This window comes from Ursus maritimus, unplaced genomic scaffold (genome assembly GCF_017311325.1).
Source record: "Ursus maritimus isolate PB19 unplaced genomic scaffold, ASM1731132v1 scaffold_16, whole genome shotgun sequence".
Classification (NCBI taxonomy): Eukaryota; Metazoa; Chordata; class Mammalia; order Carnivora; family Ursidae; genus Ursus; species Ursus maritimus.
In genome coordinates, this window is record NW_024424008.1 from 11,168,640 (window position 1) to 11,192,770 (window position 24,131).

The 24,131-nt window shown below is 54.2% G+C and overlaps 1 protein-coding gene and 1 long non-coding RNA gene across 2 annotated transcripts in view; one reads left to right on the forward strand and one right to left on the reverse strand.

The window, feature by feature from the left end:
* LOC121102888 overlaps positions 1 to 23,468 on the forward strand; it is a 58,547-nt gene extending 35,079 nt beyond the window's left edge. Inside the window, exons 2-3 of the long non-coding RNA XR_005834991.1 lie at positions 16,077 to 16,216; positions 23,092 to 23,468. This is a non-coding gene — a long non-coding RNA (uncharacterized LOC121102888). The remainder of the gene's footprint in view (positions 1 to 16,076; positions 16,217 to 23,091) is intronic.
* The window catches only part of LOC103678130 (guanylate cyclase D-like), a 38,988-nt gene that overhangs the window by 9,516 nt on the left and 5,341 nt on the right, over positions 1 to 24,131 (reverse strand). The window contains exons 3-13 of the mRNA XM_040630876.1: positions 23,560 to 23,914; positions 19,913 to 19,997; positions 19,142 to 19,238; positions 18,929 to 19,057; positions 17,538 to 17,618; positions 14,791 to 14,967; positions 14,399 to 14,555; positions 13,973 to 14,122; positions 10,432 to 10,580; positions 7,107 to 7,270; positions 6,484 to 6,676 (exon numbers count right to left, since the gene is read on the reverse strand). Of these exons, the coding sequence (XP_040486810.1) occupies positions 6,484 to 6,676; positions 7,107 to 7,270; positions 10,432 to 10,580; positions 13,973 to 14,122; positions 14,399 to 14,555; positions 14,791 to 14,967; positions 17,538 to 17,618; positions 18,929 to 19,057; positions 19,142 to 19,238; positions 19,913 to 19,997; positions 23,560 to 23,914 (1,737 nt within the window). The remainder of the gene's footprint in view (positions 1 to 6,483; positions 6,677 to 7,106; positions 7,271 to 10,431; positions 10,581 to 13,972; positions 14,123 to 14,398; positions 14,556 to 14,790; positions 14,968 to 17,537; positions 17,619 to 18,928; positions 19,058 to 19,141; positions 19,239 to 19,912; positions 19,998 to 23,559; positions 23,915 to 24,131) is intronic.

Below are 24,131 nucleotides of genomic sequence, written 5' to 3' on the forward strand. Positions count from 1 at the left end.
CAGATCTGCACCCTTCAAATCGCCTTGGTTTCAAGTGTAGCTGAGCCTGCCTGTCTGGTCTCCTCCGGTCCCAGGCCACGATCTCCTTGGCGGCAAGACCTGGACACCCCGTCCACACAATGCCACAGCGGCAGGTCAGGCCCTCAGCTGGAGAGGAGCATATCAGATGCATATATACTCTGGGATGCATATATACCCCGGAGGGGTTTGGAAAATAAGTACACCCAGTATGTCTTCCAAGGTGTCCTAGAAAAAACGTAGGTTTGGGAATCCTATAGATGTGGGTTCAATCCCTGGCTCTGCCGTTAACTGGGCAGACCGGTTAGCTTGTGCGAGCCTCAGTTCCCTCCTAGGTGGAATGCATATTAAAGATACAGTATTGAAAGAACTAGGCTCTGGTTATCAGAAGGGAGGTGGGTGGGGGATGGGGGAAACAGGTGGTGGGGATTAAGGACGGCGCTTGTCATGAGCACCCGGTATTGTATGGAAGTGTTGAATCACTAAATTCTACACCTGAAACTAATATTACACTGTATGTTACCTAAAAAATTTTGTTTACTTTTTTAAAGATTTTATTTACTTATGTGAGATAGAGAGAGAGAGCAGAAGCAGGGGGAGCTACAGAGGGAGAAGAAGAAGCAGGCTCCCCGTCAAGCAGGGAGCCTGATGCGGGGCTCGATCCCAGGACCCTGAGGTCATGACCAGAGCCGAAAGCAGACCCTTAATTGACTGAGTTGCCCAGGCGCCCCCCATAATTTTTTTTTAAAGGAACTAGTCTTATTATAGATGCTCAATGGATGGAGACTTCTGTCACCATCATTATCATCACCATTTCCTTGGCTGATGGTGTCGAAGATGAAAGAATCCCAGAATCTCAGAACTCGGCGGGGCTTTAAAGGCCGCCCACTTGCCTCCTTAGTGGCTGGCCGGGCCTGCTTGCGTCTGTTGATAGGAAAGTCCCCCCTTCTAGAAGTGGCTGCTTCCTCCTCTAGGGAACTCTGATTTGAACACAGATGTGTACTGTGGCCTTCTTCTCTACCACCGGCCAGGCAGCCAGGGTGAAGATGGTGACTCTACCGCCCCATCAAGTCTTCCCCCCTCCAGGCTCAAGAGCCCAGCTCCTGCACTGCCTCTCCTGCAGCCAGCAAATGCTGGCACCTCCCAGACCTGGGGAGCAGTGCTGTCCTGCTGCCCCACACACCTGCTCTCCCTCAGCACTGGTGGACAAGAAGAAGAAGAAGAAGAAGAAGAAGGGGAAGGAGGGGGAGGAGGAGGAGGAAGAGGAGGAGGAAGAGAAGAATACGTCCCCTGAGGACATCTGGGTGGCTCAGTAGGTTAAGTGTCTGCCTTTGGCTCAGGTCATGATCCCAGGGTTCTGGGATCAAGCCCCACATCGGGCTCTGTGCTTGGCGCAGAGCCTGCTTCTCTCTCTCCTCTGCTGCTCCCCCTGCTTGTGCTCTCTATCAAATAAATAAATAAATAAATAAATAAATAAATAAATAAATAAATAAATAAGTAATCTTGAAAAGAAAATACGTCCTCTGCCCATAGGGGGTGCTGTAATTCAATAAATCTCTCCCACATTTGCTGTGGACTGTGCCCTACTACATATACCCCCCAAACCTCTCTCCCACCCAGCCTGTCTCTACCCCAACACCAGGCAGTGATCTGCCCTAACCATGCCACATTCTGTTTAGATATTTTAATTTGCTCCCTGTGGCCTGGCAGTCAGGGACTTCCATGATTTGCAGAATTTCCTGACTAATTCCTAACTGTTACTCCTGGTTCCCCATACTTCCACCAATGGGAATCTTTCTGTTGTCCGCAGAGACACTGAGTGCTTGCTTGATGGCCTGGCCCCTCTGCCTGAAATGCTCTCTCTCAGTCCCTGTTTGTTGAGATCCAAGCCCTCCATCAGCCCAGCTCCCACCTCATCAAGTCTGTAAAATCTTCCAGGGCACCAGCTGTTTCCCTCCTCAGGGCTGTGAGCTCCCCCTCCCTCTCCATCACCTGCTGATGTCCACCCAGTGCTGGTGGGCTGGCGGTGAATGTGGCCAGGGTCAGGGACATGCCTCCTCCCCTCTGTGTACATTTCCACAGAGGAGAAAGACCTCACACCCCGTAGCCCAGGAGGGAAAAATATGAGCGAGCCCCAGCTTTCCCTCTGCCCGCCCACTTCTTCCCACAGGAGGAAGAACCCGTGATCTTCCTGGCAAGGTTGGAAGAAGGACAAATGCTTAAGTACTTGGATAGCAGCTAGTACATGCCAGACACTGTTCCAAACCCTTCACAAATATCAATGCATTTAGACCTCTGCAAGAATTCTGCGAGGTAGGTATGACTACCATTTCATAGGGGGACAGCGGGCCAGATAATTAAGTCACTTGCCAACATCGCACAGTGCAGCTTTGAACTTGGTCAGTCCAGCTCCATGGCCTGTATGCTGTGCTGCCTCTTGGTACGTAGGGCTTGGGCCCTTTCCCTCTCTGTTTAGGGGAGCGTGCCTGCTCTGTGGGGTTTCCCTCTGCTACCGTCCTGCACATGGCCAGCACGTGCGTGTAGGTCAGCCCCGCCTCCCAGAGGTAGCCCCGGAGGCCTACAGCTCGCTGGCCCCACTTCTAGCCACGAAGCTGCAATTCAGGGACAGTACGTCTGCTCTGGGGACGCAGCGCTGCCTCAGTCGGGTGACCCAAGGTCCAGACTGTGGGGGAGGGGCATGGTGGTCTCTCTAAGCTGTTAAACTGCCCTCCAGCCCGCCATCTGCCTGCCAGCAGAGCTGGGAGACTTTGGTGTCATTAATAATCACCCCAACGATGCCAGTGACAGAAAGGTGACCCGGCACAGGCCCCACTCTCCAGGAGCTCGGACCCATAATGAGGATCACTCAAAGACTCCTATGATCGTGGGCACTCAGTGGCAAGCAAGGGTATACACCGGTGCGGTCCTTTTGCAGATGGGAGAACACAGCCAGAGGAGAATTGAGGGCAAAGATCTCCACGTTAGCAAACACTGATGTGAATTCCAACTCCACCACTGACTTGCTGTGTGACCTTGGGCTAGTTACTTACCTCTCTGAACCTGTGTTGCATCTGAAGGGATAATGGCCTCTGCAGGCCATTGTATGGTTCATGAAATCCCCTGGGATAGTCCCTAGGTTGGGCCAATCTCTGTAGATGCTTACCTAGCTCTGTCCGCCCCCCCTCCGACCCCTGCCCTGTTCTGTGCTTTCAGGGGGGAGGCCTCAGCACCTGCACATGGTGGTGCTCGGCGGCAGCGGCATTGCGCCGATGAATGAAGAAACCACAGCACTTCTTCTCACATTGCTTGATCGGCGAAACCATCCCAAGCCATAGGCACATTCACCTCTGTTTTACAAACGGGAGCGTGGTACTCAGAGAGGTCAAGTGATTTGCCCAGGGCCCCTTGGCAGCCTGGCCAAGGCCAGTCTCACCTGCTGGGGCTGAGTGCCGGGGGTAAGTCCCCTCCACCCCTATAGCCCACATGGGCTCCGCTCCAGAGCCGTGTCCATAAAGGGCTCATTCAGTGTGCGCTGCCAGGGAATCACAGACCCCAGAGGAACGAGGAAATGGTCGTCTGGCTGCCTCCCAGCCCAGACCGATTAAAGAGCAGTAACCAGATCCTGCTGGGGACGGAGGGGAAATCGAGGCGGATGGCTGAGTGATGAGAGACGTGCTCGCACATCGTCAGGAACAGGCTGCCTGTTTCCCCACATCTGGAGGGGTGTGCGGGCCTTGTTTTATATCATTTCATTCTGCCAGAAAGATGCAGACCTCTTGGCCAGAGTTCAGAGCAGATCAGAAAGCATGATTCAGAGCTGGGAGGGACACATGTGTGAGAAAAGATTAGCAGGAGAGGAAGAGACAAGGCCAGGGGTGACTCAGGGCACATCAAAGCCACAGGGCTCAGCAAAATGAGATGAGAGATGAGGAATGTTTTCCTGGGGCCCACAGGGCCAGGGAGGCTCTGGAAACAAAAGGGAAACTCAGCCAGCGTGAGAGACAACAGCTCCGAACCAGGGGTTGGGGCAAGAGTGTGGGCTCCTGAACAGGGAGCAGGAAGGAAGCTGCGTCCTTGGAATGTCCGTGGCTCAGGACTGGGAGGCTTGGTGTGGGGCAGTGTGGTGTAGCAGACAGAGCCGGGCAGTGACGGTAGGCATTGCTGTTTCCTGTCCTGGCTCTACCGCCTACTGGCTGTGTGACCTTGGGCGAGCCACTTTCCTTTCTGGGCTTCAGTGAGCTCCTCACTCAGTCAATATATATTTCCAGAGGACATACAACGTGCTGGACATTGCCAAGCACTGGGGACAGAGTGATTTGGGTTAGAACCATAAAGCATGGCTGTGCCGTCCAGGGGTAGTTACAAGAGCACCGCACAGGAGCTCCTAACCCTGTCTGGGAGGGGAAGGGGGATAACCTGAGGCCAGAAGGATGAGGAGGAGGGAGCCAGATGAGGAGGAGGGAGAGTGTGTCCCAGGAGGACGGACATGTGCAAAGGCCCAGTGGCCCTGAGAGCAAAGCTCGTGTGAAGAATGCAGAGGTCTGCATGGAGTGGCCAGAGGTACAGTTGGGGAGGTAGATGGGGCCAGTTCCTGGAGAGTCTTGTGAGCCACTATGAACCTGTGACTTTCTCCTGAGGATGTCCATGTCATGAGGCTGGCGAACCCAGCCCCTGCCCCCGCCACAGAAGGGGGTTCTTGGGATCAGAATGCCCAAGTGCAAATCTCAGCTCCACATTCCACTGAAAACATGTAATTAGATAAGCCCCTTATTCACCCATTTCCTCATCTATACATTAGGGGTGCCATTACCTACCTCACAGTCTGTTAGGATGGTTAAATGGATTAGTACATATAAAGCACTTAGACTAGTGTCCAGTATACAGTAAGCACTCAGTAAGTACTGGCAATTATTGTTGTTGGGATACTGTACATAGTGCTATCAGCAGACTGCCTCTAAAACTTCCCGTCCAGGCCTCCTGTCTATCCTGGCTTCTGCCCCAGGGCCTGGCTCTCCTCTGTCCCTGCCTCCCTGGAGGGCTGTGGTTAGAAGGAGACTGGTGGGTCGCAAAAGAAGGCCAGTGGAGTCTGAGTATGGCGGTTTCTGGGGAGCTCCCTCTCCACCCCACCTCCACTGTGTCTAGAGCAACTCAAGACCTCCAGCAACTGGGTCAGAATAAGGGGCAGGATTGAGGTGGGGTCCCCACAGCAGGCAGGCAGGGATAGGACACTATTCACTTCTACAATCTCAGTTTACACAGCACTACTTCAAGGGGGATAGGATCCGCCCATCATCTGTAAACCCCCGGGGCTGGGGTCATCATTCCTGTGTTATAGGCGACGACACAGAAGTCCAGAGAGAGGAAGACATTTGCCCAAATCTACACAGATGCTGGTGGCCAAGCTGGGAATCAAACCCAGGATCGAGAGAGGGACAGGGACTAGATCATGGAAGGTCTTGACAGCTCCGGCCCCACTCCTTTCTCCAGTGTCCCCCAGCCACCACCCACTCCACCATGGGCCCACTTCATGTCCAGTCATTACAACCCATTCATCACTCTTCATACTCACTGGGCCCATCGTCTCAAGGCTCCAGCTTTGGCACATTATTCCCCCATGGCTTGCCTGGAGCAACCACACCCAGACTGGACAGTGCTAGGAACACAGCACCTCCTCCAGGAAGCCTTTCTTGCTTTTTACTCTACACATCTATCCCTAGCTGGACTGGGGGCCCTTTCAGCCTCCTCTGCCTGCCCTGATCATCACTTTTACTGTGGGTTGCCTTCCTCTTTCATCTGCAAAACTGAGAGCTCCCAAAGGGGAGGCACAGGAGATGACTCATCTGTTGGCCCTTTGCCCAGCACAGGTGGAGTTTATTACCCACCCCCTTAAATCTGGGTTGGCCTTTTTTGTTAAGTAAACTCTATGCCCAATGTGGGGCTTGAACTCATGACCTTGAGATCAAGAATTGTATGCTCCACTGACTGAGCCAGCCAGGTGCCCCTGGGTTGGCTTTTTGACTTGCTTTGACCAATAGAATATGTCAGAAGTAGCCACGTGCCGAATGCCAGCTCAGACTTCCAGAGGCTTCTGTGCTTCCGCCTTCTCTCTCAGAACCCTGCCACACCATGGGAACGATACCAACCAGCCTGCTTGAGGTTAGACCCTGTGGGCCAGAGCTGTCCCATTCAAGGTTCCAGAGATATGAGAGAGCCCAGCCAAGATCAGCAGAACTTCCTATCTCACCACACTGCCCACAGATGTATGAGTGGTCCAGTTGAGTCTAGAGAACTTTCCAGCTGACCTATAGGTTTATGAGTGATAATAAATGCTTATAATTTTACACTACTGGGTTTTGGGATTATTTGTTACATGGCAATAGCTAACTGATAAAAACACACAGATAAATGACACAAACACAGCAGTAGAGGAAGGAGGGATGTGATACCGGCTCCTGGTGTCCTCACCTTATACACATCGTGGCTGCCCAGAACAGCATCGAACAGTGTGTAGAGGTCGTTGAGCAAGCCTACCACCTCAATGGGCTCGCTCAGGGCTGAGATAATGGTGAAACCCACAATGTCACTGAAGTATATGGTGACCTGGTCAAAGTACTCTGGTTCCACAGCTGCCCCCATTTTCAGAGCTTCAGCCACAGACCTGAAGGAATGGGAAGGACCAGTCACAGGGTGGGGATACCCCCTTCCCACAGTTTGGAGGTGAGGGAGGGGTCTTGGGGGGAAATTCCTGGGTTGGGCATCAGGGGATCTAGGTCAGGTCTGCTTGTGTACTAGCTGTCCTCCAGCAAGTACCTGTCCTTCTCTGGACATTACTTCCTCTGAAGTCAGATGGGGGACACTGTGCCCTCTCCTTGTTCTCAAGGGAGCGAGGTAGCAGAATTAATACTTAAAAGCCCATAATAGTGCCTGGCACATATAAGGGCTCTCTGAAAACATGTTAGATAAATAAACAATGAGTAAATTGAATGAATTCGTGGAACCCAGATTTACTGAGCACTTACTATGTCCTAGGTCCCATGCTCAGAGCCACTGAGGCTAGAGGCACAATCAAGTCCTAAGGGGCCACTCACGGAGGGAGCATTTGAGAGAGCAGCCTCTCTGTCTTCTGCCTCTCCAGCTCCAGTTCCTCAGTCCGCTCTTGGATCAGGTCCTCCAGGTTCTGGGAATACTTCTCCAGCATCCACAGCATAGAGTCAGCAACGCTGGTCTTCTTGCCTTGATTGATGCTTTTGAACTGAAAATGGAACAAAAATCCCAATTCACCCATGAAGGTCAGCACACTTGCTCTCAGGTTGGAAATCTCAGCTGCAGGATTGAAGCAGACATAGTCCCTGCCTGGAGGAGTTCCACAGGTGGGGAGCAGATATGGAAAAGACAAGGGATGGTGGCTCTGACAAGGAAAAGCACAGACCTCCGGGAGGAAAAGTGAGTGAGTTCTGTATGAGGCAGGCAGGGAGATGACTTTACAAAGAAGCCTATGGCCCCGCATAGCATTACTGCTAACCTTGCTGCTCTGGTTCTCACAACAACACTGTAGAAGAGACATTCTTTGCTCTCAAAGATGGATGGATGGATGGATGGATGGATGGATGGATGGATGGATGGATGGATGATGGATGGATATATATGGTGGATGGATGGATGGATGAATAGATAGATGGGTGGATATGATGGATGGAAGGATGGATGAACAGATGGGCAGATAGAAAGGATATATGTAGATTATTTATGTATATAATCATTTCTACCTCTCTATTTCTCTCCTTGTTCAAAAAAAACTTTTTTACAAAATTAAATAATAAATAGGTAAGGATGCCGGGACCAAAGAAGAAAAAATCCATGCTATTTTTGTCTAGCAAAATGCATGCCAGAAGTTGGTCACAATTTTGAACATGAGCTTCCTAGCAACAAAGCAAAGAGGGAAATATAGATTACACAAACCACAGAGTCCATGAGACAGTGGAACATTAAATTGTTGCTCAATAGAAACGCAACTACTGCCAGTTGCTGAGCGGAGAGAAATAACTAGCTTAGGTCTTCATATGAGGACGTTCATGTGTGGTCATAAGTCATACCTTCAGTGAAAAATTTTCAGAAAAGACCGCAGTGTGTTCCCTAAGGAGATTTACTAGAACCTTCCCCAATCTGGTTTGCACCTTCCCAAAGTGCAGTCAGTGGGAGAAGCAAATTAATGATTGTCAGAGTGAAGGAGCCCCTTCCTGTGTAAATCCAGCGGCTTAGCATGTGCATGCACGTGTGTGTGTGTGTGTGTGTGTGTGTGTGTGTGTGTGTAGGTGTGTATATCCAACCTCCATTAGTACCACTTCTCTCTACCAAGCATCTGTAAGGTGGGGAGCGGCAGCAGCCCCTAACACACACCTATTTTGTATCGCCCGTTAAAAGCAGAGGTGCAGGGGCGCCTGGGTGGCACAGCGGTTAAGCGTCTGCCTTCGGCTCAGGGCGTGATCCCGGCGATCTGGGATCGAGCCCCACATCAGGCTCCTCTGCTGTGAGCCTGCTTCTTCCTCTCCCACTCCCCCTGCTTGTGTTCCCTCTCTTGCTGGCTGTCTCTATCTCTGTCAAATAAATAAATAAATAAATAAAATCTTTAAAAAAAAAAAAGCAGAGGTGCAAGCTGTAAAGGTCAGTCGGGGTGGGCATGGCAGCTGCTGACCTTGAGACACCAAGGACACATGCTGACCGGAAGCGCACCTGTGCAAGGAAGGTCCCCATGATACAAATGAAAAAACAAAGGATCTGAGAAGTAAAATAACTTGTCAAGGACCTCATAATGGTGGAACTGAGTTTCAAACTGAGATCTTTCATGTGTTAATTTTATCATCAGCCACCCCAATGAATTATTTTAAAATTTGGGATGTGTTTTCCATTGTTTTCCTCAGGTTGCCCAGGAGCACAGTCATAGGATTTGCAAATAGCACTCATTCTCTTCTTCCTTTCTAACATTCATCTTCTTGTTTCATTGCATTAGCTGGTACTCCCAGGACAAGGTTAAGTCAACATGAACCAAGCCTTTTGACTTGGAGGTCAGCGTTCTTTGTCTAACGCCTCACTCACTCTCTCTTTCTCAGAGAACCACTGTGTTATTAACTTCGTTCTCTCACTTGATGGTCACTCCAATATGGCAAGTTGGGCCAGGGTTAGTCTTTCCCGGCAACTTTTAGGGAGGTTGAAGCTTGACAGAGCAATCGACTTGCCCAAGGTCAAGGAGGTGAACTGCCGCGTAGATGTGAACGCAGGCATGTTGGCCCCAGCCCCCCACAGTGTGACGCAGTTCCCACCTTCGTGCTGTCTACCATATGCCCGTCCCCGCCTTCTCTGCCCCAGAGCCTTGGGCAGGATCTTTCCTCACAGTCACCCGCTGGCCACGACAATCTCTGATCCCTGGATAGATTCCAGGCTCGTGTTTGAAGAACTGGCTGCTAGTCCTAGCTCTGCAACCCAGCCTCACTGTGGCCACTGAGGGCTCCTCTACTCTAAGACCCAGATTTCTCGTCTGTGGAATGGGGACACCACCCCTGATGCCAGAGCTGAGGTGGGGAGAGGGTGTGGGAAGTCAGGGGATGTGGAAGCGTTCTCGGAGGACACCTGCGCGTTCCTCCCGTCTGTCTTCCTGGCTCTCGCTCCCTCACCACCTGTCTGGACGCCCCTCTCGCTTGCTGAGCCTCTCCTTGGCCACGTGCCACTGCGGCTGGGGAGTGCAGGGCAGAAAGGGGGGGCACGAAGCTGTCACCTCAGGCTTGATGGGTTGGTCCCGTGGGAGCCATTAGCCAGCTCATTCAGGCCCACACACTCCACCTTCGCCCTGCAAACACGTGGCAACTTGCCTCACCCCTCCTGTTGCAGTTACCAAGGCAGGCCTGGGGGTGGGGATGTACCCGTGCCCCTCACAAATTCCACGCACGGACGAGGGGAACCAGTGCTGCCTCCACAGCCACGAAGGGCCTCTTTGCTCTGGTGCCGGGTCTGCAGACAGACAACCCTGAGTTTGGATTCCAGCCCCACCTTTCACTCCCTGAGTTACATTGGGTGAGCCCCTCACCTCTCTGTGCCTCAGTTTCTCTCCTATGAAGCCGAGATAATACTAGTACTTCTTTGGAGGGCCATTATGAGGATTACATAAAGTAAGCGTAACACTTAGCACGGGGCTCGGCACTTAGGAATGCACTCCACAAACATCTCCGGAACCCAGGGTTCTGAGAAAGTTTTCCTCGGAGGGCGGACCTCAGGCACAGCCCTCAAGAATGAGGGTGCCGGCCTGGGCCCCCTTACTACATAGGGTTTCCAGGCCCCAGAGGTAGTGTCGGGCTTCCACTGGGCTAAGTGAGGCGAACGGAGGAGCCATTTCTTGTGAGCACTGGCCGAGGGAGCACTGACCTGGGTGTAGATCTGGTCTAGGCTGGGTCTGTCCTCTGGAGCCTCCTCCCAGCACTGCTCCATCAGCTGGATGCACTCGGGTGGCCCATGGTCAGGCGACACCAGGGGCCGGCACAAGGGAGGGGGTGATACCACCTTCCTGATGATTTCTGCAATCAACACCATGGGGATGAAAGGCTCGAGGTCCCCAGCAAGGCTCGTGGGAAGGGGTTGGCCTGGGGTCCCGAGAGAGAAGGCAGGGGAGGCCTCTGGGGGTGCAGGGATCAGGCCCTGCATGTACTCTTTGGCTCCCCTGCTCTGCACCCCATGGCATGCTGGCCAGCAGACCCAGGATTGCCCAGGATGTGACCAGGAAAAGGGTCTCGCACTAGGACTGGAAGAACGGGGTTTGAATTCCAAATCTGCTACAACCTCTCTAGGAGATGGTGGACGGACCCAGATCTCGCCGAGCCTCAGTCTTCCCATCTGTGAAATGAGCTTAATAAACTGCCTTCTTGAGAGGGGCGCAGAGGGGAGAGAGGATGGATGTTAAGCAGCTGGCTCGTAGCAGGCTCTCCCCCCCCAACCCAGCCGCTGCTGCCAGCGATGCCCACCGACGTGCTTGAAACCCCGACGTTGTGGCTCTTTCCACCAGCCCTGCCACCTGGAGACTTTCTGGTGCCACTTCCCCGGGGAAGAAATAAGGCTGTCTGCTTTCATTATCATCATCATTACTATTTTCCCAAGACAGCCCCAGCCATGATCTTCCCGTCCCCATTCCCTGTAATAAAGGCCACCAGGCTAAGTGAGGTCTGACAGATCAGTGTTCTAGTCCTGGCTTTGCCACTTGCCATCTCTCTGTGCCTCGGTGTCCCCATCTAACAACTGCTTGAAAAAGCTCCACCCCCGGAAGTTGTTGGGGGACACTGGGGGGCACCGAGAGATTCACAAGGGCTCTGGGAAGAAGTGGGGTGGGGTACCGAGCTCAGACTTGCAGCGGGTCCGGAGGGGACTTCTAGATCACCCATCGATGTTCTAAGTTATGCCACCTCTCCGCGCCTCATTTTACTCACAGATAAAAAGGGCATAAAATAGTACAGACTTCCTAGGGCTGAGGGATACAGCAGTCACTCACTGAGGAGGACTGGGATTCTCCTCTCCTGGCCGAGGAGGTGGGAGCCCTTGGTGCCCACGAGGAGAAGCTTCTTTCTGGATTTCGCTCCCCTCCCCACTCCTTGTTGGCCCCCTTGTTGGGGAGAGGGCTCGAGTCCCTGTCTCATTTTACAGATAGGGAAACTGAGGCTCCTGGGAGTGACGTAGCTCACCCCCAGCTATGGGGCTGGTAAAAAGCAAACTCTAGATCGGAGCCTGAGCTCTTTCTGCCTCATCTCCTTTGCCCAGAGGCTTCCAGCCTGCCGCCATCAGACCCTAAGGGCCTGTGGGTAAAGGGTCTGGAAATCTGTATGTGCTTACAAAAGAGTGTGTGCAGACGGAATCAATAATACATCACACACACGGACAACTCTCTCGAAAGTATTCGGACGGTGTTATGATGAACAAAACGCAAACCCATTGCAAAGCGTTGCTGATTTCAGAGCAGATTCTGTCTTTGTCTCAGTCGGCGGATATTAAAAGTCAAATAGTAGCATGTGAGGCTCCAAAGGTTTTTGACGTTAACATGGAGTCCTCGCATGTGAACGTGCTGAAGGCCACCGGCCCAGGCCAGGCCGGTGTCGTGTTCCCTCGCCCGCCAGGCCCGCTGTCCACGCCCAGGGCATCACGTGCTCGACCAGCCCCGCCAGCTGCGGAGGGAGGAGGCTACACCCCCAGCTCTGTGGGACATGCTCCGTGGATGATTCCAGGAGATCTGAGGGCAACAGCACTGATGCACTGCTTTCCGCTGAGTGGTCCCTTGCCCGCTCTGAGCCTCCCTCAATTATCCCCAAAGAATGCACTTCCCCCCCACAAGGCTGTCCAGGGGGGATAATACACATGACAGAGCTCTGGAAGCTGCAAGCCCCGCATCCCAGCACGCACACAGGATCTTGAAAAGATGTTATTTCTAAGAGCAAGGAGGGTCTGCTTGAAGTTGGGAGGTCAGGAGAGAATGTGGGGTCCCACATCAGCACATTCCTAAAATCACTCGGGCAAATATTTATAGAGTGCCCACCAGGTGTCAGGCACTTTGTGTAAAGAATTTCACTGAGTCCTCACAACCACTCTGGGAGGCAGGCCACGTGGTCCCCATTTTACAGATGATGAAACTGAGGCTCGGAGCCTGAAAGGCATTTACTTGAAGTTATGAAGGGGATTGGCGCTGAGCTAAGCTTAGGTAGGTGTCCCCTGGTACCTGCGCTCTTTGCATTTTCCTCCCTGAGACCAGGGAAGACACTCCCCCCTTCCCCCGGGAAGTAGCAGGCCCTGGCCTGACAGCCCAATGCAGTGGTGACCATCCAAGGGTTCCAGGCCTGGTCCCTTCCCCTAAAACCTCATGGAGTCTGGGCCCGAGGCGCCGTGCCCTGGCAGCCTGGCTTACACACTCCATCTGGCTAGTCTCGCCTCTCCTGGCAGGCAAATGTGGGGGGCCCAGGCCACTGAGGAGTGTTGAACAAATGGCCTGACAAAGGCCCCTCTCCTTCCCACTCCTCCACCTCATAAATTTGGGGCCTGGAATGCTCATTACTCACTGAGCCGTGCTTTGCTGGAGAAAGGAAGCGAGCCAGGCGTCCCATGAGTTAAAGATCTTCCACTGGGGGTGGGAGGGGGTGGTGGGCTCGGCTCCCTCGCTGCCCCGCACTGCAGCTGAGAAGCCAGGCTGTGTGTGGGGACAGGTCCCTGGGACTGGACACAGGCAGCAGGGGGACAGCTAAAACAGCCCAGGGTCTGGGTCACCCTGACAGGGAACACAGAAGGGGAAGAAACGTTTCTGAAGTTGGGCCCTGGCACTGGGGTCAGAAGAGAACATGTCTAAGACCGGGCGATGATGGGGACGGTGTGAGTGAGAGTCCTCCACACCTCGAAGGAGATGAGATGTTCTTGAAGGAGCCCCACCTGGGCAGAGAAGCAAGCCCCCCAATAGTGAGCAGCCTAGCCACATCTGACGTGGGCCACATGTCTGGCCCGTTTTTTATTTCATCTCCATTTTAAAGATGAGAAAACTGAGGCTCAGAGAGGGGAAGTGACTTGTGTAAGGTTGTGTAGTAAGTGAAGCAGCTGGAGAAAACTGAGGTCTGCGTGAGCACGAAGACGACAGTAAGCAAGAGGGGTGATTAGGGCATGAGCACCTGCAGACACGGCAATGACCCCGGAAGAGAGAGAAGACGGTGGAGGTTTCTCCCAGGAACCAATGTCTTCGGCCCCGGAGCTGGTCAGCTGCCATTCTGGCAAGGCTGCCGCTGGCTGCCTGGCTTGAGCCAAAGAAACTCAGTTCTCAAGGTCAAACCAGGCAAGTGCGCCTGTGTGGTTCTATCCAGGCCTGGATTTCCCGACGGCCACAGGGCTCCCCCACTACATGGGGACTCCAGGCGGGGACAGGCCGAGGAAGGAGGACGGGGTGCTGTACCTTCTGCGGAGAGCCCCGAGGAGCTGTAGGGTGGGCCTCGAGTCAGCACCTCCTGCAGGACGATGCCGATGCTGAAGACGTCTGCTTTGAGGGTGCCCCGCCCCGGCGCCCCCGGCGCCCGCAGCAGCTCCGGAGCCGTCCACAGCAGCTCTGCGGTCACAGGGCAGGGCACACCGTCCTCACCCACTGAGCACCAGGCTGGGCCGCGGTGGGCGGGCGCTTCGCACATGTGGCGTCATTGCCCGGGAGGACGTAGGTGCTTCCATTCTCCCCCATTCACAGGCAAAGGGCCTGAGGCAGCTCAAGGTCACACCACGGGAAATGCTGAAGGATTGGACATCCACCCCCTCTCCCTGCCTCATAAGCATCCGATTTAAACAGAGGCCTCAGAACCTACTGGTGGCCCCTGCCCACCCCTGAGCTGACCTTCTGGGGCTGGCCGGGGGCGGGGAGCCCGCTGAACATCCAGGAGCTCTGCATAACCGTGGTCCGTGACCTTGAGAACAAAGCGTCCATCCACCACGCAGTTTCGGGACTTGAGGCGGCCATGAGGGAAATGCCGATGGTGCAGATACCGCATGCCCTGGGGTGGACATAGTGGTGGTCCAAAAGGCCTGCGATGAATGAAAGGGGCCCCTGGTCCTCTCAGAATCCCACAGACCCTAGAAACCCTTCCTGCCTCCTCTCACCTTTTCCCACACTGTTCAGGTTTTTCTTAGACCAAGTGGAAAGAGACCAGGTCTTGGAAATCTGAGCATCTCTTGTCTCCTTGCCCTCCCCATGGCCCCCATAGCTCCAAACCCGGGGAGGGTTCTCACACGGATCAAATCCAGCAGCAGAGAGGCCTTGAAGGTCCAGTCCAGCCGCAGAGCCTCATTCCGCAGCAGGTCCTCCAGGCTGCCCCGGGCACAGTGCTCCAGCACTACAGCACTGACCCCCGGGGCTACAAAGACACCCAGGCAGGCAGCAACATTCTCATGCCGCAGCTCCCGCATCTGTTGGGGCAATGGGCACAGTAGAGCCCTCAGGCGCTTGTCAAAGGCAGGACCAGGTACAGTCCACATCTGGGCCTCCAGCATTTAGCACCCAGCACAGGGCAGAGCACAGACAGTCACCAGAAACGTTGGATGGGTGGATGGATGGATGGATGCATGGATGGACGGATGGATAAATGGATGGTTGGATGGATGAATGGATGAAAGATGGATAGATGGATGGATGGATGGATGATGGATGGATGATGGATAATAGATGAATGGATGATGGATGGATAAATGGATGGTTGGATGGATGGATGATGGATGGATATGTGGATGGCTGGTTGGATGTTGAATGGATGGATAGAAGAATGGATGGATGAATAGAGGGATGGGTAATAGATGGATGCATGCATGCAGGATAAATGGATGGTTGGATGGGTGGATAAATGGATGGATGATGGATGGATGATGGATGGGTGGATGGATGATGGAGGATGGATAGATGGATGGAAGGATGATGGATGGATGGATGGGTAGAGGGTGGATGGATGGATAGATAGATGAACAGATGATGGATGGATGAACAAGTAGGTGAAAAACTGAGTGGAAACGTCATGGGTAAATAAGTGAGTAAGTTGTAGCCAACTCCACGGTATAGGCATCTAAGCTTGTTTCCCAATCTAAGTGTACATTCTGTCCCCTCCAAGACGCAAGGACTGATGAGGAGAGGAAGAAGAGCAGAAGGGATCAGGCTCAAGAAGAAAACAGCTTCCCTGATGGCTGCTCAGCAGGTCAGAGAGCTCCAACCCCACCAGCAATGCTAACATTTATTCAAGCAGGAAAAATGGAAGCCGTGTTTGGTTTGGACCTTCTCACAAAAACAGTTCGAGGATCAACTAAGTGGGGGACACCTGAATACAGGTCACAATCATGTGAATATATCTGGTGAGTTGAGAATGGCCTCAATCCTTTGACCCTCCTGAGAGCAAGAGGTGGGACCTCTGTCCTTTCCCCTCGAGTGAGTTCTGTGATGACTGTGACCAACAGAACATGGTGGAAGTGGTCTTTGCATTTTGCGTCTGGCTCTTAGGAGACTAACAGCTTCTACTTCCTGTCTCTTCTAGCCCTCTCTGTTGGGGACTTGAATGGCTGTAAGAAGTCCTTCTACCTGGAGTCATCATGCTGGAGAGACCACGTGGAGAGACTACACAGAGTGGAAAGTCAGGTCTGGTTGAACCCGCTCTTCCAAATGCCCTGCCAGCATGTAAGTAATCGAATGCGTAAGTAAAGCCTTTTTAGGCCCTCTGGACTGGAGGTCAGCAAACTCTTCTGTAAAAATCCAGTTGGTAAATACTTTAGGCTTTGCAGCCCATACAGTCTCTGTCACAAATACTTAACCTCTGCCACCGAGGGCAAAAGCTGACACAGACAATACGTAAAGGAATGAATATGAGTTCCAGTAAAGCTTTTTCTATAAAAACAGGCAGTGGACCTGGTTTGGCCTGCGTGCCATAGTTTGCCAACCTGACAGCCCATTTAAAGCCAAATACCATTAAGTGACCCCCAACCAATGCCAAATAGAACCAAAGACTTGCTCAGCTGAGCCCTGCCCAAATTTCCTACCCACACAAGAATATCATAAAAATGATTGTTGCTTGAAGCCACTACATTTTGTCACACAGTCACAGATAACCAGAACATACTGAAGGTTCTGAAAAGCCCGATGGCTAACGCAAGCAATTTCCAAACTTATTTGACCACATATAGGACTTCTTCTTTTAAGAAACATCTATTCGCTCTGGTTGCAAGATGCCGACTAGGACATGCCTACCCTCGCCTCCAGTCACTTAATCTCTCCAAACTTGATTTCAGATCGTGGTCATGTGGGAAATAATAATAATAAAATTCACCATTTATCAAAGGCACACTGCTGGCCAGGGACAGTTCTAGGTTATTTCATATGTTCTCTCCAATCCTCATAATTCCCCGGGACTGGACTTGATTAGCTCCATTTTACAGGAAAGCTAAGCATTTCATGGAGGCAGAGTTCTCCCCAGGACCTTCTTGACTCAAGTCCTGTGCTCCGTCCTCCAGCCCACAGTGCCTCTTAGGATGGTGGCAGCCTTGGGGGTGGAGGGGCTCATGTGCTTAGTGATGAACAAGTGACCGGGAGCTCCCTGAAGGAAGGAGCCCCGTCCCTCTTCTCCCCACCTCTACCCCAAACCCAGCACACAGCCCGGCACGTACTTGGTATTCAGTACACAGTGGATACCTGGGTGGGTGGGTGGAGGGATGGAGGGCGCGGGATGAGGTTCTTCGAGGGTGTTGATGATACTGATGGAAGGGACTGTGCACGCCATGTTGGGGTGGTGCTGTGACTTTAGGCATGCTCGTGTGTGAAGATGACAGTGATGGTGTGTAAGGGTGCTTGAGGGGTCGGCCACGGGACAGCGATTGTGACAACAGGAAGGACTCCTTCCTGAGGCTAGAAGTTTCTACGTTGAGTGGGGACCACTCCATACCACTAGGGGTCTCCTGACAGCACCCCCTCCGCAGCCCATCCCCCACCCCCTCCGCAGCCCTACCTTTCTCAGGAGGCTGAGGCAGCTGGGCCTCAGCTCCGGGGCAGTGCCAGCTTCAAACCTCTTCAGCCACACCCACTCCCCCTATTCAAGGAAGAACAAGAGTTCACTTGCTGGTCCCCAGCAGTGTGACCCTGGGTCAGTCCCTCAGTGTCTCTCAGCCTCGCCTTCTTCCCCATAAACGTAGTCTTTCTGTGTGCTCCGAGCCAGGCAGAGCCTGGCCAGCAGGAACCAAAGTCAGACTTTCGCTTTGGTGGGGCAAGGCCAGGGGCCCGGCTTTGGCTGACAGACCCGAGTTCAGTCCTAACTCCACCACTGTCTAGCTCAGTGACCTTGGACAAGTGACTTTGGGTTCCAACTCTGTAATGCGAAGATGAGACCCCCGCCCACACCGGAGGGCTAACAATTGGTGCATATAAAGCGTGTTAGCTCCCAGTCTCAAGGTCAGCTTTACTCTGCAGGCCTCAGGCACCCACAACACCCCAAAGCCTGCGAAGTGACTGGGGGGGAGGGGTCTGTGATCCAGGGCCTGTAGGAGAGGGGAGACTGGGAGTGAAGGAAGCTTCGGGCTGGAGCTCTGTCCTCGCCCTGGCCTGACCCAGAGCTAGCTACAGCCTTAGCCGCTTGTCACCTGTCACTGCTGGGTTTCTGCCCCCTCAGCCTCACCCACGGCCCGTCCGCTACTCAGAGGAGCGGACAACACACGCTGTGTACATCATTAAAGCCTCCTTTCAGCATAAAAGAAAAAAGATGGGATTCCCCTGGAGAGAAGGTGGGACAGAAGGAGCTTGAGCCTTGTGTTGCTTCCTGTGCAATTAGCCCAGCTCGTCAACCGTGAGTCACGGAATATGAGAATTGGAGCATCAGTGAATTGCCAAATTTGAGAACACAGAACCTGAGAAGCCACGGTGTCTTTAGAATCCTGCTGGTCTAATCTCTGACTTTGCAGCCTTGCTATCAGCTGGTGGCGAGGCTCTGCCCAGCGGCTGTCTGGGGCAGGGGTCTGGGCCTCTGGGCCTCAGGGACCTGGGATCGCACTGTCCCTTGCTGAAATAGGCAGGAGGGTGACGTAGGCTGGTCCCAGGGCTGAGAGAAGCCCTGGGGTGGACCCATGCCAGGAGTGCCCAGGCCCAAGTGGCCAGGAACTGGTTGTTTCCCAAGGTCACATCACAAACCATGCTGAACTGGGAGCTGGGAGTTCTGCTTCCCCCTCCCACCATGCCACTGATTTACTGTGGGACCCCAGAAAGTCACTGGTTCTCTTCAAGCCTCAGTTTTCCACTCCATAATGGAAGTAGGGCATACAGAGGTCCAAGAGGCTGTAGGCTCCATCGGCTTTTCCCAAACTCCCTGCAGCTCCTCAGACCTGGACGTGGGGTGGCAGAGGCCCTCACCTGGTACAGGGCCACATTGGTGGGCTCCTGGGGGGCTGGCAGGCTTCTTGCTGATCCCTGGGCCACCGACCTCAGGCTCCCACCATCCACCACACTCCTTGATTCGCTCACGCTGTCCATGTGCAGCCTCTGGAGGGGACAGATATGGTCAAGAGTCTGGACAAGGCTTCAGTCCGGGGCTTGCCCCGCCAGCCCAGTGCCTGCCCCACCTACCCGTCTGCTCGGGGGCCGTTGGATGAAGGTGAGCTCCTGGGCTGTCAGCAGGACCCGGTGGCGGCCGCGCACCAGCTGCCGCTGTTGGATTCCGGATCTGGGGGAAGAGGAAGTGCAGGGCACAGGGATGGCACACATATCACTCCCACCTCCCTCGGGCCCCTTGGACCTGCGCTGACCTTCAAGCCCTCTTCCTGTGTCCCCAGCAGTCCCAGCTGAGCTGGGAGGGCACCGCGGAGCACTTCCTCCTACAGAGGCCTTGGCCCCAGTTCAAGGCTCATCCCTTGGCTCGATATGCTTGCTGGTCCCTAGCCTGCAAATTCCCAAATTGCCTGGAGGCTTTCTGGGGTGATCAGAGCCTGGGGTGAGGGGTGGGGGTACACAGCTACCCCTTCCAGATGTGGCTGAGGCTCAGAGAACACAGAGGACTTCAGACCCAGGAAGAATTGTTTTCAACCCAGGAAGAAGCCCAGGGAATCCTCCTGGTCAAGCCCTCATTGTCCACGTTCATAGCCTAAAGCTCAGCGAGGCACAGTCGTGCGTGAGGTCGCAGGCTTCTTCCCCAACTTTCAAATGGACCTTTTTCGGGAGGCACCCCAGCCTCGACAGGGCCCTGACCGAGCCTCTAGGAGGGAGGGGCAGTCCTGAGGTGCTGGAATGGAGGATAGGAAAGTCTCCTATGGGTTGCCAGGATTGTGCCTACAGAAGAGAGGCCCTGTGGGGTGGGGGGCACCGAGGGGCAGAATGAGGCTCGGGCGCAGACAGTCTCACCTGATGAGGCAAGTGAGGGCCCCGCCGGCCAGCACCAGGAGACAGGCCAGAGCAAAAGCCAGGAGGCTGCCCGGGGGCTGTGCTTCTGTGGGGGAGCAGAGCGGATGTGAGTCCTAACAGTAACAACTGCGCAAGGACGGCAGCCCCCTTCCCCCAGCCCCTGCACCTCCTCCCTGGCCTTCCTCTGGGAAATGGGAACAGAAACCCCTCCCCAGACCCTCTCCAGGGATGAGGCTCAGAATGGCCTCCAAGTGGGAAAGTCCTATCTGTTGACTGGTCATCACACACAGATACTGATTTCAAGCATTTCTGTCTGGGTTCTGGGGCTCCCTGTCCCCAGGTCCCCACGGACCCTGCTCAGATGCCATTATGGTCCTGATCACACTATGGTCTTTTGTCTCCTGGCATATCAGGTCCCTTCCCACTAGACAGAGTGTCTGGATAGCAGGGCCTGTGTCTTATTCAGCTCACTGTCCCTGGCACCCAACACAGGACCTGGATGGGGCAGATGCTGAATAAAAATTTTGTATCCCTCTCAATTGCTGTCCTACATCTTACATTTCCCCCTGCGATGAGCCGCTCACTACCTGTTTTGGCAGCCAGTCTTATTGTCCTTCACTCTGACTGTTTGGAGAGCCCTCCTTACACTGAACCAAAAATCTCCAGCCCTCATGTCAGGAGTTGGCGATAAAGAGGTGCTAAGGATCACTGGGCAAGGTTGGGAGGGCTGCCGTGGGCAACCCCGCAGCAGCCTGGGCTGGCAAGGAGCTAAATGCCCATCCCCGTCCTGGAGAAGGGACACTGACCTCTGCTGCCGCAGGAAGGGGACCATCCCTTCGTCCTGCCTTGCCTCCTCCCGTCCTTCTCTCCTTGGAAGACTGAGCACTGCTGTCCGCCCCCTGCTGAGACCCCCAGTCTGAGTTAAGTCCGTCGTCATCATAGCAGCAAATACCTTGCAATCTGTTATACTCTTGTATTGCATGAAGCACTGATTCTGACGCTATTATGTATTTCAATTCAGTTATTCTGCACATGACCTCTGGTCATGATCACAATTTTGTAGAAGAGGAAAGAGAGAAGTAACGGTCTGTGAGTGGCAGAACCTGGATTCAAACCCAGGCGGTTTTGCTCTGGCATCCGGGCTTCTAGCCACCGCACCATCCCGGCTCTCGCCTACGCTCCGAGGGCCTAAGCTCTGAGTCTTAATCTGGAGGAGACCAGGGAGCAAGCATACAGCCTGCGGCAGAAAAGTGTTCTAGGCCTAGGGGGCAGCAAGTGGTCAGGTTCTGAAGCGGGAGTGTGATGGAGGGAGAGCAGGGCAGAGGGGGAGGAAGCCAGGCCAAGGAGCTGAGGGGGCCGGGGTGATGTGAAGTCTGAGGCCAGGACTCCGACGTGACTCCGGGTGAGGCCGAGGCTCTGCAGGACCTGCTGGGGGTATGCCAGGTCTGATTATGTTTCCAAAGGATCCGCCAACCTGCCAGGTTGTACAAGGACAAGGGGGAAGCGGGTAGCGATCCAGTGAGAGATGCTGAGGGCCTGGCCCGGGGTGGGGGCAGTGAGTGATGAACGGCTCTGCTTCTGGACAAATTCTAAAGATGGAGCCCCCAGGGCGTGCTGACGGGCCAGAAGGGGGATGTGAGGAGACAGAGGGTTCCTGCACCTCTGGGAGGTTGGGGGTCCCATTACCTGCAATGGGGAAGATGATGGGAGGCAGGTTGGGGGACAGACTGGGAGTTCAAGTTCAGATACCATCAAGTCTGAGATGTCGACTAGACCCAGGTAGCATCTGACTACTGGACATGTCCAGCAGGAGGTCGGGCAACAAGGAGCCAGCAACGCTGGAGACCGCAATGTGGGGGCCACAAGAATGGGTGAGACGCCAAGGGAGTGAGCGCGGAGCGAACCCAGAAAATCTCCAAGCACCGAGCCCACAGGAGTCGGTGGTCACAGGTCAGCACAGCAGGAGAACAGAAAAGGTGCCAGAGAAGGAGCACGAGCAGGGGAGCCTGGAACGCAGCGGAGCAGCAGGGAGGAGGGAGTGGAGCTGACCACTCCCTGGCCGAGCAAGTCACAGACTGACAGCTGGCCCTGGGCCTCAGCCCCGTGGGGGCCACTGGGGGCCTCGATATGGCTGCTTCTGTTACGAGGGTGGTGGAGAGAATCAGTGGAGAGGATTCAAGAGAAGAGGGGAAATGACATTTAATCCACTTAGCATGGACACCATTTCGAGGAATCTTGTTGCCAAAGGGAGTCAAGGAATACGGCGGAGGCTGAAAGGAGAGGTGGATGAATGAATCTCTAAGGTTAATATTTCAAGACAGAGATAATCAGAGAAAACAAAGAACGCAGCACGTCCTCTTGCCAACAAGACCCCTGAGACTCAGACAGCAGAGAAGCCAGCCGTGGACAGGACAAGTCCAGCCAGTCCTGGGGTTCCTAGGTGCTCCCTGGGGGAGTGGTTTTCACTGAGAACCTGTGACCTCACAGCCCCTTCCCATCTCCTCGAAGTACAAGCCTTGCTGCTGGGCTCTGCCTGGCCCCTGTGCAAGGACAAGTCGTTGAGGGTCCTAAGTCTTTGTTCCTATTTACACATGAAAGATGGAGACCCAGAGAGGGTATGCAACTTGCCCAAGATCACACAGCTAGTCAGCAGCAGCATTGAGCTGCAACCCTAAGTACATTTGCCCCCAAAGCCCTGCTGTCTGGTCTCTCAATCCACGCTGTCTGATCAGTTGTATTGGAGCCAATCGTGGCAATCCTGGGCTAGAGTGTGAGTGGCCATTTCTGGATCCCGGAGAGAAGACACATCCTGTGGCCGGTGCTGCTGCTCAGGCTCCCACCCCCCTTGGCGTCCCCTCGCAGAGCCCTGTCTCAGAGCACCTGCCCTACCCTGTTCCCTGTTACTTGGGAGCTTCATCATGGGTGCTGGCCATGAGCAGGATTCTTATCTGCCCTCACATCCTCAACTCTCAGCACCGAGCGTAGGACCCTGTGGATGCTCAGTAAATGTTGGCTGATGGATTTGTTGAATGAATGAATTGAAATCTGTTAGACGGTGAAGCGTGTGAGCCAGGGATGACGGAGGAGGGTCTCCTCTGGGCTCCGTCAGCCCCTGGCTTCCCCACTCATGGCTCTGATCACACTGTTGTGTTGTTTTCTGTCCTTGTCTCTGCCACCAGACATGGAAAGCAGGCCCTGGGCTGGTCTTCAAGCACTTCGGCTCTATGAGGGCAGGGACATCATTTCACTCATTCCTGTATCCCTGCGGCTGTGCACAGTGCCTGGAACGTGGGAGGCCCTCCAGCAGCATTTGCGGAAGAGAAGCGGCAAAGAAACAATTGGGTGAAGGTAGCTTCGCGAGCTACCTGCTAGTCTGGGGAACAGATGACACTGGTCCTCCCCAGTGCGGGACACACACCCTAGGAACATAAAGCAGTTCACCCAGGAGCTGTGGGGAGCACGGGGGAGGGGCCCCCAGCCCTGACAGGTAAGACAGGTAGGATTTAACCAGGCAAGGTGGGGAGCACTCCAGGAAGAGGAAAATGCATTGGATGGATGGAAAGATGAATGGACAGATGGATGGATGGATGGATGGATGGATGGATGGATGGATGGATAGATGAACAGATAGATGGATGATAAATTACCTCTCACACATAGCATATTGGGGTCAAACCAGCAGCTGGAGTCACGCGCCGGAGGGGCCCCTCCTGGAAAGTGTATGGCCCTGTCCAGGGACTGCACATGCCACGTGCCTGTGTCCAGAATGTGGGTGGGGACCAGCTGGCTTCCCCGACCATCTGTGTCCAAAATGACATACTGAGCCAGCCTCCTGCCCTTCTCATCCGTCCGGATCCTCTGGCTAAAACCAGCCACGTTCAGAGTCCCCATATGGTCCCCCAAGTGGGCCCCGGAGAGGCCGGCACCACGGCTCTGAGAGCGGTTCAGGGCGTGGACCAGCAGGACAACAGCATCATAGATGGTCCCGAAGAGCGGGGACACCTGTGAAAGAGACAGTCCCTCAACTCCATAACCCCGTGTCACAGACTCCCAGACATCTCTGAGCCCTGCCAGCCACAATCGTACAGATTATCACCCCCACCCTGGCCCCAACACAGCCCTCCCTGTGGTCCCACCCTGACCTCAGTCCCCACTCAGTGGTGGCGTGGTCTCCGTGGCCGCCACCAACTCCGACGTCTCCAGGGCACCTCAAACCTGC